Consider the following 17,776-nt stretch of genomic DNA (forward strand, 5'->3'; position numbering starts at 1 on the left):
ATAGGCTGCAAACACAACAGATAGCCACAGCATATTCCACTCAACTAGCCCAATTGCTTAACGCGAGCACTCCTTGTCCCGATAACATAACAACACAATGGCAAAATATTGCCCACTCCATGCAAACAGCCGCAAAATCCATACTTGGATTCCAGAGACCTCCACAAAGGAATTCATGGTATGACCAGGAGTGTCGTGCTGCTACCGATGATAAAAATGCGGCATATAGAGCTACTTTACAATCAGTAGCAACGCGTAGCGCACGAGAGAGATATCGGGAGAAAAGGAGAGAAGAGAAACGTCTTTTCCGCAAAAAAAAGAGAGAAATGGAAAAGCGGGAGTGTGAAAAAATCGAGATGTACAGGAGCCAGAATGAAGTCCGAAAATTCTACCAAAGAGTGAAACATCAAACAGATGGCTTTGGTACAGGCACATCCTCCTGTAGAGACCAGCAAGGTAATCTGGTAACAGATACAGATAGCGTGCTCAGGATATGGAAGGAACACTTCTCCAATCTGTTGGTATCCAATAGTGGCGAAGACGATGATACCGCAGATCCAATCCCAGAAGATGGTATAGAATGTATACCACCCGGCCAAGATGAGGTAAAAACAGCAATCAACCGGCTGAAGAATAATAAAGCAGCAGGAGCCGATGGCTTACCAGCCGAGCTGTTTAAAACCGGAGCCGACGCGCTGATAAGGTGTATGCATCAGCTAGTTAGCACCATCTGAAAGGAAGAACGCGTACCCGACGATTGGAACCTGAGCATCCTATGTCCCGTCCACAAGAAAGGAGATAAGACTGTATGCTCCAACTATAGGGGCATAAGTCTACTCCCTATTGCCTATAAGATAGTGTCAGGGATACTGTGCGAACGAATAAAGCCTATGGTCAACGAGATAATTGGACCATACCAATGTGGCTTTAGACCTGGCAAGTCCACCATTGACCAGATATTTACCCTGCGGCAAATCCTAGAGAAGACCCAAGAGATGCAGATCGACACATTTCACCTTTTTGTCGATTATAAAGCAGCATTCGACAGTCCCCTCCGATCAAAGGTATTCCATGCAATGTCTGAATTTGGTATTCCCGCAAAGCTCATCCGGCTTTGTAAGATGACTCTAACTGATACTAGGTCCTCAGTTAAAATTGGAAAGAACCTCTCCGAAGAATTTTGTACCAAAAGAGGTTTCAGACAAGGAGACAGCCTTTCGTGTGACCTATTCAACATTTTGCTGGAAAAGGTAATACGAGATGCAAATGTCAAAAGAAATGGCACAATTTACACCAATAGCCACATGTTACTTGCCTATGCTGATGACATATACATCATGGGACGATCAGTAAAGGAAGTAACTGATACCTTTAGGAAGGTCGAAGCAGAATCTGCGAAAGTGGGTCTGGCGGTAAACGGCGAAAAGACCAAATTGATGGTGTCGACGCGCAAAGCGTCCATAGAGCTCGGACCAACCGTAGAAGTTGGTACCTATAATTTTGAGGTAGTTAAAGACTACCTCGGCACTGCCATAAACACAACAAACAACATCAGTTGTGAAATAAGAAGAAGAATTGTATTGGCCAACAGATGCTACTATGGATTAAGTAAGCAATTTAAAAACAAAGCCACATCTCGTCAAACAAAAATAACACTATACAAAACGCTGATACTACCCGTGCTAATGTATGGCTCCGAAGCATGGGTACTTGCGCAAGCAGATAAGGCAGTGCTTGGTGTGTTTGAGAGGAAAATTCTTCGAAAGATCTACGGGCCGATTTGCGTTGACGGTGAATATCGACGTCGTATGAACCACGAGCTATATAAGCTATACAAAGACATGCATATAGTTAAACGTATCGAGATGCAACGATTGCGTTGGCTAGGCCATATCATGAGAATGAGCGATGATGAACCCGCTAAAAAGGCGGTGCACGCAGAATCGGCAGGCCTAAGCTTCGATGGAGCACACAAGTGGATGAAGAAATGGAAAGGCGCGGTATTCCAAAAAGTCAAGCGAAAAACAGAGAGGAATGGAGATCTTTTCTTAGTTCGGTCTATGGAACAAATGTTCTGTAATGGGCCAACTAACTAAGTAAGATATAGGAACTACTTTTTATCCCCGGGTGCGAACGCTGCATCTTACGACACCACATTTAGAGAAGTTTTACATGGCTGGAATATTCAGGAAATGTCGCCTACATTTACGCTGAGGGGTATTTTGTCAGCGTTGGAAATTATGATGTTTTTGCCCGGCCCTCTAATCGAACCCGTGTATACAGATTGCAAGGAGGAAGTGCTTACCATTGCACCACGGTGACACCCTGCTTGGAATCGAATGACCAGGATTCTGAAGTCCGATACCTTTAGGTATGCAACTCCAATGATTAATTCTTCTATTCTATTGAAAGTCAATAAAATATTTACAAATATGTTGTATTTGTCGCATTATGATCATTATAAGAACCATTCCTTAAGTCCACTTGTAAATTCCACCTTCTCGGTAAAGGCCCGGTGACTTCGCATGTAGAGTTTCACAGATCCTAGTTGTAAAAATAATCGTTCCTTTTTGGGGTTAAAGTTTTTATCGTGTTGTCCAGTGATCCTATTTGTTCCGAATGCCCGGCTTCCGAAGCGAATGATATGTAAGGATGCCAGTTGTGAAGTCTCTTGAGACATTGCCTATTTCTCCAATATCAGCATGCAGTGCTAAAAATGTACAGAACTACCTTTACATTCACAAAATAATTAATCACAAAATAAATAATGCGACCAAAATTTCGTAGTCACTCTTGCCCAACCGATAGCCTTAGATAACTTCATATCGTTTTCCAAGAGATGAGTTCTCAAGCAAACAAATATGTGTTTAAAACAGTCCCAAACCTAACATATGTTTGGTATAAGCAATGGTTTAGCCTATTATCACACCGAAATGGCTAAAATTCCGTATATCGTCTTCGTTGGGAACGCTAAGCTAAAGGTTCCGATTTAGGGTAATGGTTTAGCATCATTATCACACTGACATGGCTGAAATTTGGTATTTAATCTTCGTTGGAGCTACAAAACCTTTTTCCCACAAATTTGTCAGTACAGGTCCGCCTTTTGATTAGCCCCAAAGAAGGGTATCTACCAATTTTCGGTATTTGCAAGGGTTTAGGCTCATTATAACACAGATATGACTGAAATTTGGAGTTTAATCTTATTTGGAGGTAAAAAACTTCCTCCCACAAATTTGTCAGTAACTCCCGATTTTCACTCCCTGTATTTTCAAGGTTTTAGCTTAATTATCACATGGAATTGGCTTACATTTCGTAGTTAGTCTACGTTGGGAGCGCTATACTTTCCCCCAGAAATTTGTCGCTATAGGCCCACATTTTGACATAACACCCATAGAAGGGTAAAACCCAATTTTAGGCATTTTCAAGGTATTAGCCCTATTATCACACCGAAATGGCTAAAATTTCGAATTTATTCTTCGTTGGGAGTGCTGAACTTTCCCCCCGAAATTTTGCTATATATCCACTTTTTTATATAGTCTCCGTAGAGCGGAACCTCTAGATTTTCGGTATTTTGAAGGTTTCAGCCACATTATCGCACCGAAATGAGTTAAATTTTTTTAAACATTTTTTATTATTTTCGCACGAATTGTTAAATTTTATTTTGTATGGCGCTGAATAAAATTTAATTAATTCGTGTATTATACCCTAGACAGACGGCAGAGTTAATTTGCATTAAAAATTTCATAATTTGAATTAATATTTCACCCTGACAGACGATAGCTTCTGCATTTATGAAACATTCTTAATGCACAAAATCCAACTGAATTTAATTATTTCAATATGGCAATACTGTAAAAGAGCGCCCATATTCCTGTAAGAGAGAGATAGAGAGCATATTCATGCTCTGAGACACAATTTGCATTGCAAACAACAACAAAAACAGCTGTTTACAAGCAATCAGCTGTTTCGTAAATGCAGAAACTGTAGTCTGTCGGGTTAAAATTAAATGCCGATTTTAATGCAAATTACCGCTGCCGTCTGTCTAGGGTATTATGTACAGAAAAAAAGTTACTGCATTTTAGGAATAGTGTTCATAAAGTCTTGTCAAGATTCAAATTCCTCCATGTTATGAATGCTATTCATAATTCCAAAAATTATGGTTTCTTCTGAGAGAGATTGAAAAAAAAACAAATTTGGCGAGTTGTTTTGTTTTGTCATCGACGATAGGATCCACGATATCTGCAAACGACTGGTGTGCCCACATATAGCAGACTATCCAACTTTTCATACACGTCTCGAGAGTGGTCTTCTCTATATCCTCGAACAGCTTGGTATGTTCTGGTTGAGTCATCTACTTATATGTAATGTGTAATGCAGTTGTTGTACTATACATTTTCCAGATTCCATGTTGATGTTGGGCAACTGGAATCTTTGCTACTGGCGACAAGACTGAAAGATCGGCCTGTAGGATTCTCCTCTGCTGGCATCCTTGCCTGGCATCTGTAGCGGATTACCTTCGATATTCCATGTGGGCCCAGAGCTTTGGATGATTTCGCGTTTGGGATGAAGTCTGCAATATCGCCCGTCGTAAATTGTGGTTGTACCTCCTCGGCGGTACCTCCTCGGCTCTTCTTATACGGCGTAGCACACACCTCACATTGTGCTTTAAAAACTGCCAGTTAAAATAACACGCTCATCTCCTCGGATCAGTTACTGCCACGTTGTTGAAAGTAACAGCCGTTCCAGCATCCTTCTTTCCCGTATTCGAGAGTGATTTAAGAGTTGCCCACAATTTACTTAATACTTTTGCATTGCTTCAGGTGGTCTAGCTAATTTTTATACCTTCCACAATAATACGGAGGGTATAATTAAATTTGTCATTCCAAAATATTCATCGGAGACCCAATAAAGTATTTATGTATATTCTTGATCAGGGTAATATTCTATTCTATATAACCGTGTACGTCGGTCCGTCTATTGAAATCAAGATACAACTCGCAATTTTTAAGATAGAGCTTTGTAATTGGGTATAAAAGTTTCTATTACTCCTAGAATGTTTGGTATTGCAAATGGACTATATCGGTCCACGTTTTGATATAGCCCCCATAGAACGGTACCACCCGATTTTCGGTATTATGAAGGTTTTAGCTTCATTATCACATCGAAGTCCTCCAGTAAGCGAGTAATTTGATAGTCGTTGATGGTCTCGACTCCTTTTTGTGTGTTGCTTGGTGGTTTAACATCCTGGCTGTTTTGTCAGACATCCTCCTCCTCTGCGATCCTTACCCTTCCATTTTTGAAGCTGACCGCGTTGGAAATCTAGTACGCCCTGCCCTTTTTCTTGGATCAACCGGATAGAGTCCCATCCTCTTTCTTCTTCCTGTGAAAGATTCCCATCTATTCACTAGCAAGGTCTCGGGTTGTTTACCAAAGACCTCGAGCATGAGCTCCGTCTCGAGTTTGCAGTCAAATCCGTTGACGTAACCGCCGCGTTGGTCAGGTGAGTCATTTCGTCCTTTCGCACCAGCTTCTATTTGCCATATTTCCAAGGAGTTGCTATACTGCTGACTATCTCCCCGATAGCGGCCGGATTCGCATACGAGCCCAAATGGCACATTAAGGGGTCCCCTTAAGCTCACTTCCGGCTATATTTATTGGCCCATGTCCTTGAAGGATGTGTTCCAATATTTTGTTGTTGACCATTTTTGCGGCAGTCTCCTGTTGATTTTTGTGTAGCCTGTCGGACACTCTACTACTGTCGATCACAGGCATCGCACCGCTTGCCCTTGTAGTGCCTTTTGCTACCTTGGCATAAGTAGATGGTAGCTACTATCCGGTCACCACGGCCATCTTTCTCTTCTGGAAGGTCCTAGACTTCTTTCCTAAAGATTCTACGGTCGTGCTCACCCCGTTCATGTTCCAGCTCACCTTGTCGCCGCCCTCTTCCAATGGATACTTGGGACAGTGTCTCTGCTTTTTTCGCACAGAGTTTAGCGGTTTGCTGTTCATCGGAGATCTTATCCTCTTCGCCGTTTCCGAGGAAGTGAAGGGAGTATTGTTGACATTCTTTGGATCATTTTGCGCCCCTGACTACTGCATCTTTTCGTTGTTAGTTTTGCGTTCACTTGGTCTATCATCTTGAGGACATTCTCTTTATTGGGGTTTTCACAGCGGTGGTGTTCGTTTCGCTATTATTGTCGGAGTCAGGATTTCCCCCAGTCTCAAGTAAAATATCTTTATCTCTTTACCTTCTCCTCCTCCCTTTTTCCTTTAGGCTGTTTGCTTGTGGCAGTAGCACACAGATGACGACGAGGTGTATCTCGAAGGCAAGTCACTGGTCTCCGCCGGTACCGGGTTTTTTAGGCCCTCCACCGTACACTTTTATTTCATTTGTTCCTTTTCTCATTTGTTGTTTTTTAGGTGAACATCGGCTTAGTCAGTTTTTTTGTCCAAGGTTTCGTAGGTGGGTGATCGTATCACTCTACAACAGACTGGTCATATCACAAACTGATTTCCCTCGTTAAGGGAAGAATAGCACGACCTTCACCCCGCCGCGTTCTTTAGAAGAACTGACAAGCAGTAATTAGGAAACTAAAAAATAAACTTTGTTGATTCTCTTGGTTCGTGCCGGGACGGAGGAAACCCCAGGATTTGCTCAGTTTGTCTCATCCACATCCACCATACTCAACCTTCTATGGGATGCAATATACGCCGGGAGTGGCTGCATCTCAGGGCATGTTTTGCACTCGTCTATGCGAGGGACTATGTTGATGCGTGAACACAGTCCCCAGTGCGTCGTCGTCATCTGAATACATGACGCCCCCGCAGTCCCCATAAAAACACCCGCACATGCAGCACTTAACATCAGCCGTTGCTGTTTCAATCCCTGCCAATCCCCCCATAATTGTGTCCATCAGCAGACCACCCGATTTCATCACCTCTGAACGCCGCACTTTCATCAATCATGAGAAAGCTTGTTGACCTAGCTTCAGAGATTGCAACAACCACCGCTTCAGAGATATGCCCAACCCTTCTAATGTTCTGGTAGCAGAAAGGACGTTCCGACACGAAATCACTGTGGCAACAGCACGCCATATACCTGCTGGTCGAATACCCGAAGTGAGACCAAACTTACCATCAGAGGCTATGAGATTAGCAAATGAGCGCGATGATATCCGCCGTGCCAACCTCGGTGATCTCAGAGTCAGGGAAGTTAACAGGTTGGTCGGTGCGCAAGTTATTTTAATAGACAGTTTGTCGTCGAACATGTCGAAAAGAAGACTACTACTACATGTCGAAAAGAAGACTACTACGTCGCATCAGTTTTCTTTCTGTCAAGGATGAACCACCACAATTTACAATGGATAATTTTTCGAATGTCATCAGGAACGCTAAATCATTCAAAGCGTTGGGCTCTGATAGAATTTCCATGGTAATGATGAAACAGCTGGATGAGCCGGGATGGAGTATCTCACTAAAGTTCTCAACCTCTTGCTAGCCACCCTCATTGTTCCCGAAGTCTGGAAAATGGGCGGGGTGGTCCCGTTACTAAAGCGAGGCAAGGATGCCAGCAAAAGTGAATATTACAGGCCGATTTCGCTGTCGTGTTCACCAGGCAGAGGGAGTGGATATACCCTCGATAGCCTAAAGGCTGAGGCTATAAATATCGAAAATAATAACATTCGCCCTAAAAATCCAAACATAAAACAAGTAAAATGGAATAATTAGTTTCGCTTCTTGTCCGCAATTTTAGGTGCAAAAATTGTTTTACCATGGATACCACACATGCCGAAAATATCTAATCTATGAAAGTTTTCAACCAGGTGAAAGGTACCGGTATATGGGGGCTATACTAAAACATGGACCTATGTTGACGATTTTTAGTGAAAAAGTTTCGTGACCACTGAGAACCTCAAATGTTAAATTACAGATAGTTCGGTTTAAAATTTTAGCAAAAATCCACAAAATACCGAAAATTGGGAGGTACTGTTATATGGGAGTTATATCATGACGATTTTTGGTGGAGATGTTTCGCGACTAGAGAGATCCTCAAATGTCAAATTACAGCTAGTTCGGTTAAAAAGTGTAGCTAAAATCGTCAAAATACTGAAAATCGGGAGGTACCGTTACATAAACAAACATGGACTAAAACAAAACATGGACCTATGTTGAAGATTTTTGGTGGAAAACCTTCGTGACTACTGAGAACCTGAAATGTCAAATTACAGCTAGTTCGGTTTAAAATTTTAGCTAAAATCCTCAAAATACTGAAATTCGGTAAGTACCGTTATATAGGGGCTATGCCAAAACATGGTCCTATGTTGACGATTTTTGGTGGAGAACTTTCGTGGCCACTGAGAACTTCAAATGTCAAAGTAAAAATACAGAAAATCGGGAGATACCGTTATATGGGAGCTATATCAATACCTATGTTGGCGATTTTTTGGTGGAGAAGTTTCGTGACCACAGAGAACCTCAAATGTCAAATTACAGCTAGTTCCTTTTAAAATTGTAGCTAAAGTCCTCAAAATACCGAAAAGCGGGATATACGGTTATATGGTGGCTATACCAAAACATAGACCTGTTGACAATTTTTGGTGGAGAACTTTCGTGACCACAGAGAACTTTAAATGTCAAATTACAGCTAATTCGGTTAAGAATTGTAACTAAAATTCTCAAAATACCGAAAATTGGGAGGTACCATTATATGGAAGCTATATCAATACATGGTCCTATGTTGACGATTTTTTGGTGGAGAACTTTCGTGACCACAGAGAACTTTAAATGTCAAATTACAGCTAGTTCGGTTAAGAATTGTAGCTAAAATTCTCAAAATACCGAAAATTGGGAGGTACGATTATATATTTTTTAATCAAACAAATTGTTTTAAAATGGATATTTTTTTATATTTATATTTATAAACCTGCACTGTAATTATAAGATGTATGTCTTGTTGTGTAGGCATTCACTAAATAAATAAATAAATAAAATATTGGGTTTATACTAAAACATGGACCTGTGTCCATAAATGTCAAATTATAGCTAATTCGGCCTAAAAATGTAACTATAAACGTCAAAATACCTGAAATAGGGTGGTACCGTTATATGGGGGCTATACCAAAACGTGGGCCGATATAGCACATCATCGAACTTGACCTGCCAACAAACACAAGTCGCATTTTCCCAAAATTTCAGCGTCCTATCTCCTTTTGTGGATGCTAGAGTGATTACAACAGACGGACGGACATGCGTAGATCGACTCAGAATTCTACCCTGATATGTACACTTTAATGAGTATTTCAGTGCGTTACAAACGGAAAAACAAACTCAATATACCCTCCAAACAATGATGGAGGGTATAAAACAATGTTAGTTTTAGGTAACAGGTGAATAAAGAAACGATGTGAAATTCAACGATTATAAATCTCATGTCCCATAAAAAGGCCATGTTATTATTTTCTTCTAATTCGTAACACTTGTAATTTATTGCCAATATGAAAAACAATTATTTACGCCTTATTTTTAAGAATATTAAATTGTTATAATATTTGTATGTGTGTGTATGTAAAATATTACTTAAAATGTATATATTTTTGGAACAACGCTTTCATTAAACTTGCATTTTGGCCATGGGCAAACCCTTGGCGCCCAATCCGGTAACCTTATAGGTGGTGCCAGCAGGATCTGGTTCACCGAAACGAGATGAAGTGGTCACGTACAGGATATCCAAATTGGGTCCACCAAATGCGGCAGAGGTAATTTGCTTGCATGGGAATTTAATTTCCAACAAAACGTTGCCGGTTCTGAAATTAGATATAAGAAAATATTAGACAAATTTTACATTCGAAATTTTCCACCAACTTACTTAGGATCCACCTTGTAAATGGTGTGGCCATTGAAGGTGGCAACATAGATGTTGCCATCAGTGTCAATTGTCATGCCATCAGGCAAAAGATGGTCCTTGGGGCTATTTTTGCGTAAATTGAAAACAACCTTGGGATTGGCTAAAAGAAGAAAACACAAAAGTTTTAAAACGAATTAAATGTGGATTGAATTCACACTCACTGGCTTTTCCGGTAGCAAAATCATAATCGTATTCCTTAACCTCATAATCGGTGGTATCAATGTAATAGAATTTCTTGGTTTTTTCATTCCAAGCCAAACCATTGGAGATACCAACATCACTCTTGACCACCTCCACTTTGCCACCCTTCTCATATTTATACAATTCACCATAACGATGTTCAAATTCATCGCCAACATATTTCATGGTACCGGCAAACAAACGTCCTTGAGGATCACACTTGCCATCATTGAAACGATTGTCGTTGAAGCGGTCATCACCCTGTTGGACTTCGAACAAGGTTTTCTTCACCTTAGCCACGGGAGAAACACCATCCCAGCTGACAACAATAACACGACGTCCAGCACCCACGGCAAATTCATCAGTCGTGCCTTCAATGGGAATTATAAAACCGGCCAATGTTTCATTTTCAATTTGTGCCTTGTACACCTTGTTTTCGTTGTAATCGTAACGATAGATTTTGCCAACATGAATATCGACATAGTACAAACTTTGCCTGTCAACATCCCAATGGGGACCTTCACCCAATTCAGCGTGAGAGTTTGGCAATGGTTCAACTTTGTAAGACATCTGGAAAAGAACAAAAAAAAAGAAACAAACAATGAATATAAGAATGAGGATTAAACGTATTCTACATTATAGCCTTTTTATATTAAAGGGGTTTCGTCGGTTAACCTTATTTATGAGGATTTATTTGACGTATACCCAATGGAATTGACATTTAAAACGCAGCGGGTTTGTTAAATCCGATTATATATAAACGTACTATAAACCCCAAAACACACACTTTTTTATTTCATGGTTTTGACAAATTGGGGCACGTTTATATTTACGAAATCCAATGAACTCCAACAGTCAATTCCGTTGCCTGTATGTCTAGTTATAGTCTGTTCATATTATAGCTTTTTGCTGTGTTATAGCTCATTTAGACAAGCCATAAATCCTCATTGCATTAGATATACCTTTGGAGGATTTAAATGGCAGTCAGTTGATTTTTGTTCACAGCACAATTACCAAGGTAGACGCATTAGCCCATCTGATTGAATTTGAAACGCAAAAATAAGTTGTTGTAAATTGAATTCGTCTCAAAAACATACGACAAATTACAAATTTATTGTTTAATATTGAAAATGTTAGCACATTATGCTACTAAGTCTAACTAATGAGCAATTAATGAATTATTTTATCGTTTAGCCACCGTAAATATTAGTCTTTGTTGATTAGAATCAACTTTGTATATCAATGCAAATTTAATTTTTTCGCCTTGTTCACAAATTTTTCTAAATGAGGATTTATTTGACGTATACGCCAAGGAATTGGCATTTGAAAGCCAATGGGTTTGTTAAATCCAGTTATATAAAACACAATCCGAAAATTGCCTTTAAATTCAATCCAAACGACTACATCCAAAGCTGTGGAAGCAAAATAATAGAGTGCATCCTAGCTGCGCGCTCTCTTGTAAAATTCATAAGTGAATTCATAGGATAAGATGTACTCCAACGGCAAATGTACTGTACACTTGTAGTGATTCAACTGCATCCGCGAATGCAAACTTTTTGCTGGGAAATTGTATACTGTTATTTAATAAAAACATTGCATTCTTTTAGGCTAAGGTTGGATTAATCTCAAAGTACTATACAGTGTATACAGTACTGTACACTGCACTGTGCATTGTCTCTGTAGGAGAGACACTTAAGGGGAATGGAAATAGAAAAAAATTTATCGTACCGGCAATTTTCAAACAATTATTTTTATATTTTTCGTATTTGAAAACAAAACTTGTCGAAACAGAATTGCCTTTTATAAACGCAAGAGGCAAGTTTAAAAAGGAACGAGAAAAATTACCGCAAGTAAATTCGCCTAATGTAAATCGGGACTTTGTCGAAGAAACACCTTCCTTAATTGTATATCAATTTTACATATGTAGGAATTTTGCGTTTTTTCCTTTAGTACCACAGTCGAGTTTGGTACCTTTCATTGGTACCACAGAAAGGTATCGCCCAATTTTCGGCATTTTGAAGATTTTAGCCACATTATTCAACATAAATGGCTGAAATTTCATATTTTGTCTTTGCTAGGGGCATAAAATATTCCTAAGGCGAATTGTCGGCAAAGGTCGACGTTTTGTTTCAGCCCCCATAGAAAGGTACCGCCCGAATTTCGGTATTTTGAAAGATTTAGCCACATTATTCAACATAAATGGCGGAAATTTTATATTTACTTTTAAGTGTAAGGGTATCAAATACATATTCGGAGAATCTTCAGTATAGGCCCATGTTTTGATGTAGCCCCCACAGAACGGTACCGGTATTTTACAGAATTGGTTGGTACTTGATATATAGTCTTTAGTAGGGGTATCAAATATTTCTTCAGATCATTTTCGGCATAGGACTGCCTACGTTTTGATATAGCCCCCATAGAATGGTACCTTCCGATTTCGGTATTTTGAATGTTTTAGTCACATTATTGTACAGAAATTGTTTAAATGTAGCCCCCATAGAACGGTACCGCCGATTTTCGGTATTTAGAAGGATTTAGCCTCATTATCGCACCAAAATGGCCAAAATTTAGTATATAGTTTTCGTTGGGGGTATAAAACTTTGCACCTAAAATTGGTCGGTATAGGTGCACGGCTTCATATAGCCTCCATAGAACGGAACCTCTGGATATTCGGTATTTTGAAGGTTTCAGACTCAATATTCCACCGAAATTACTAAAATTTGGTATTTAGTCTTCGTTCCACCTGAAATGTGTCGATACAGGTCCACGCCTTAATATATCCCCCATAGAACGGTACCTCCCCATTTTCGGTATTTTGAAGGTTATGGCCACAATAATCCATCGAAATGGCTGAAATTTGGTATTTTGCCTTCATGGGGGGTACAACTTTCCCCTCTAAATATGTCGGTATAGGCCCACGCCTTTATATAGCCCCCATAGAAAGGAACCTCCCGATATTTTTCGGTATTTTGAATGTTGTGACTTCAATATCCCACCGAAAAGGCGGTATTTTCAAGGTTTCATTCGTTTAATCCAACTTAAATGGCTTAATGATGATACATAGTCTTCGCTAGGGGTATGAAATATCCCAACAGCGAATTATCGATGAAGGTCTACGTTTTGATACTGGCCCATAGAAAAGTACCGGTCGATATTCGGTATTTTGAAAGTTTTATCACATTATCGAAATTAATTATTACCATCATTAGGGACCTACGGCATGTCTTATAGAGAAGTTTTACATGGCTGGAAACGCTGAGGGGTATTTTTCCACCGTTTGAAAATATGTTGTTTTTGCCCGGCCTGGGAATCGAAACCGGCCATACAGGTTGCAAGGCGGACGTGCTTACCATTGCACCACGGTGTAGGGTGCCACCGTTAATAAACATTCCTACAGAGAATAGTGGATATACGTAGGTCCACGTTTTGATGTATACTAGAAGGTTTTATTCACATTATCTAACCAACTAAAAGAAACTTGGCATTTAACACGTTCGCGGACGTGAATGCTATAGCATTCCGATGCAAAATGACGTGAATGCTATAGCATTCACATTGTCAGACAATTTTTGTTCATTTACTTGTGTACAACCTAGCTGTATTTCAGGATTACGTGAAATCGAGTGGATTTCGGAGCGGAGTTTGTAAATTGTAGAGAATACCTCTAGCCTTTAATAGTCTTCCCTAATGTTATTTTCTAATATCTTCATTATATTCCTAAGACGGGCAAAGGGTGTCAGATGTTTGTTAAGTATAAAAATTGAAAAGGAAACTAAGGGATTGTGTAATTGTTGTTTATACTTATCAAACCAGGTGTCAACTAGGCTGATTAAAAGCTATTTTTTAATAAATTATTATTTTTTTTTTCTTTTGTTTAAAACAGATAACCTTTAGTGATCTTTATAATGTATGTATATATTTTTTTAAAAAATTAAAATGAAAACAATAATTTCAAAATAACTTTTAAACCCTAAACGTTTCTATAGCCATTCATTCGTATTTGTATTTTATTTTTGTTTTATAGTTCTGCGAACTGATTTCATGTAACTAAAATTACTGCCGTGATCAAAAAAAAGTAATGGTTCTCTTAAAGTGATATTGAAGTCGGCATCATTTAGCTTCAAATAGAATTGGTCTGCACTCATTTATATGAGAATGATAGCTCTTTGTCACTTCAATAAAATAGTTTATTTTTAATAAAATCACAGACATATAGAAAATCTTTTTCCCCTCTCCATGTAACGCAATTCCAATTCAAAGTTAATTATATGCAGAATGCCGGTAATGACATTTAAAAATGTATTTGCAAGTACCGCATATTTCTATATGTCAATGTAAATGTAAGTTATTTTTATTTATGTGAACTTTTAATTTCTTCTACAATTCAGTTGCTGTTGCTACAGCCAAATCAGTGAACACCTGTCAGTGTGATTTTTTGTTACAATTCTTCGTAAATCAACTGCAACCCAGACCCAGTGACTCGGTTTAAAATGAAAAGCAGATACATATGTAATATAAAAAAGAACAGGAATTTTAAATTGGTGCTTTGTGATAATTTTTTTTTCAGAATCTTTGTAAACAGTTTCCGTTATTTGAAGTGTCTTGCATAACTGTAATAAATATTTATAAAACAAATGAATATTATAAATGTTTAGGCATGGTAAATGGGGGGATTTAGATCATATTCCATTTTTCATTCGGAAGTTTAAGTCCTAATTTATATTTATTAATTAAGTTAATTTGTCGGCAAGAAAGGTTTCCATTAGCCTCATCTCACTCCTTGCAACAAAAGTAATTGCCGCAAGTACAATTAGCAAGTGTATATTGGGATTTATGGCATGTTTACACTTAAGCTTCGAAATCCACGAAATCCTGAAAAACACCCAGATGTTTACACTTTTTTGTAGTTAATTTCAAAAATGGCACAATGATCAAGGTAGATGTACAAGCGCCACTGATCGAACATGAAATTTCAACAAGTTGTAGTAAGAAGAGTTCGTCGTTAAAAATGAACGAACGATACATACCATTTTGTAGGATTCGTTTTTAGCCATAATAATGAACTGGTATTTTTTTCATCGATTAGAAAATAATTACGGCCTGTACAGCGATTTTCTGAAAATTCGCCTTTGGCCTCTATACAATGTACTATGGAAATACAGATCTGCCAGGAGGCACGGGTTATCGTTAACCGATCGCTAGGTTGGCACGGTTTTGCGTTTACCGATCGCCAAATGTGAAAAAAATATTACGGGATCCAAAGTGTGGACCAAATCGGTTGATCCTTTCAAGAGATATCGCGCCTTCTTTTAATTTGTGTGTGTGGGGGGTGGTACCCAAAGTAGCGGACTGATAAGCACCACCTTCGAATTTTTTCTAAGATTCGCAGAAATATAATGATATCCCGTTCGAAAGTTACCGTGCGCTCTTACCATTACACGTGGTGGTCGTAGGCATTTTTTACAGCTTTCAGTAGTGGGATTCTCTAAAGCATTTTTTGGTTATCGACAAAAATCGTTAAAATTAAAATGCTTATAATTTCGGTAGTTAACGATATTATATGGTAAGTTAGCGACCAATAAAAAGTAGTCGCAAAGTTCTACTGATAGCAACAGTGATGTCAACTTTTGTTTGAACTTTTCATTCATAATTTTGCGTTTTAATTTGACCAATTTTTGTCGATAACCAAAAAATGCCCTAGAGAATCCCACTACAGGTCATTTCCTCAGGAAGTGTGCACTTGCCCTGAAAAAAATTGTGCCTTCATAATAAAGGCCTCGAGCACAACCTGTTGTAAAAAATTAAAACGACTCGAGGGGAGGTATTAAGCTATAGAAGCAATCCATATTTTAATAAATACAGTTTTAAGCCCTCTACATTTCAATAGTAATAGTTTTAATAGTTGTGTTCCTTTGTTATTGTGATTTTGTAAATATTCCAATTTCCCATTGTGATTAATTCATTGAATTTTAAACTTAACTGACAAAATACAACCATGTAAATATTTTTTTCTACTACTATTGTGTAACAACCCATTATTGCCCATTACTACTAAAATAGATAACTCTGTACTAGACGTATTAGTCGCTTCTCATAACCAGTACTTAAACAGAAGAAAATTAAATAAAGTCGCTCAGTTGTTGATCTACATAATTACCAGATAAGATCACAAAGGGTTATCTCCATTCTAACACGTTATGTAACTATCAGATAAGATCACAATGAGATAACTTGCTCATCCGGCAGTCTACATCAATCCTCGCTTGTGTTTTAATGTTCAATCTACACCAGATTGTTATACTATACTAAATTGATGTTTTGTGTTGTAGATACCCTAAGGACTTGACCGATATAGTCCATATTAGAACCTGATCTACCTACATATGTCTGGTAGAAATATTACGATGTACAAAGTTATCGTGCTCACCATTTTAGCCACTTCTTTGTTGAAAGTACCCAAAGGAGTGGACCGGTCTGGACCATCTTCGAACTTAAACTAAATTTGGAAAAATATGACGAATGCAAACTGTTGGACCCAATCGGTTGCTTCGTTCAAGAGTTATCGTGTGCACCAGACAAACGGATGGACGTATTGACATGGCTATATCTACTCCAAATTGTCAGAAACGTATTATGGGGTCTAAAACCATTATTTCGATGAGACACATTTTAGCGTTTCGAAGTGTATATACCCTTGTTAGCCTAAAGACTGAAGGTATAAAAAGATCTGTTAACAAGTAAGAACGGCGTTAAGTTCGGCAGGGCCGAATTTGTTATACCCTCCACCACGAGTTGTATTGAAGTAAAATGGAACAATTTATTTTCTTTTCGTTTATGAAAAAGACTAAATACCAAATTTCAGCAATTTGAGAATACAGAAATTCGGGAGGTACCGTTCTATGGAGGCTATATCAAAACTTCGATCTATACCGACAAGTTTTTAGCGGATAGTTTTTAGACTCAAAGAAGATTAAATACCAAACTTCCGATAGAAGATAATGTGGCTAAAACCTTCAAAATACCGTAAATCAAGAGGTACACTTCTATGGGGGATATAGGAAGACGTGACTGATAATTCTCTACTGAAATATTTTATAACCCCATGGAAAACTAAATAAATTGACGTCTCAACCCTCAGAATTAGGAAAATCGGAAGGTACCGTTCCATGGGGGCTTTATGGAGGCGTGGACCTATACCGACAAAATTCTGAGGAAAGTTTTATACCACCGACGAAGACTAAGTACCAAATTTCAGCCATTTCGGAGGAATATTGAGGGCACAACCTTCAAAATGCCGAAAATCGGGAGGTATTGTTCTATGCGGTCAATGTGAAGGCGTGGACCTATATCGACCAATTTAATGTGGAAAGTTTTATACCCCAAATTAAAACTAAATACCAAATTTAAACAATTTCGGTAGAATATTGATGCCACAAATTACAAAATACCGGAAATCCGGAGGTACGCTTCTATGGGGGATATAGGAAGACGTGACCTATACTGATAATTCTCTACTGGAATATTTTATAACCCCATGGAAAACTAACTAACTTAACTCTGTTGCGAAACTTATGGCTTCCCTTCTGCTAAACAGAATACGCCCAGCTGTAGAGTCAATACTGCGATGCGAACAAGCAGGGTTTCGTGCGGGCAGGTCTTGCGCCGACCACATCAATACTCTTCGCATTATCA

General features: G+C 38.7%; 1 protein-coding gene across 3 annotated transcripts in view; it reads right to left on the reverse strand.

Moving 5' to 3' along the window:
* Positions 1 to 9,455: 9,455 nt before the first annotated feature.
* The window catches only part of LOC141397017 (regucalcin-like), a 40,581-nt gene continuing 32,260 nt past the window's right edge, over positions 9,456 to 17,776 (reverse strand). For all 3 annotated transcript variants that reach the window (XM_073972803.1, XM_073972802.1, XM_073972801.1), the window contains exons 2-4: positions 10,066 to 10,654; positions 9,866 to 10,004; positions 9,456 to 9,803 (exon numbers count right to left, since the gene is read on the reverse strand). In XM_073972803.1, coding sequence (XP_073828904.1) covers positions 9,611 to 9,803; positions 9,866 to 10,004; positions 10,066 to 10,654 — 921 coding nt within the window. In that variant the 3' untranslated portion in view covers positions 9,456 to 9,610. The remainder of the gene's footprint in view (positions 9,804 to 9,865; positions 10,005 to 10,065; positions 10,655 to 17,776) is intronic.

This window comes from Musca autumnalis, unplaced genomic scaffold (genome assembly GCF_047663935.1).
Source record: "Musca autumnalis isolate F117 unplaced genomic scaffold, ASM4766393v1 scaffold_3, whole genome shotgun sequence".
NCBI lineage: Eukaryota > Metazoa > Arthropoda > Insecta > Diptera > Muscidae > Musca > Musca autumnalis.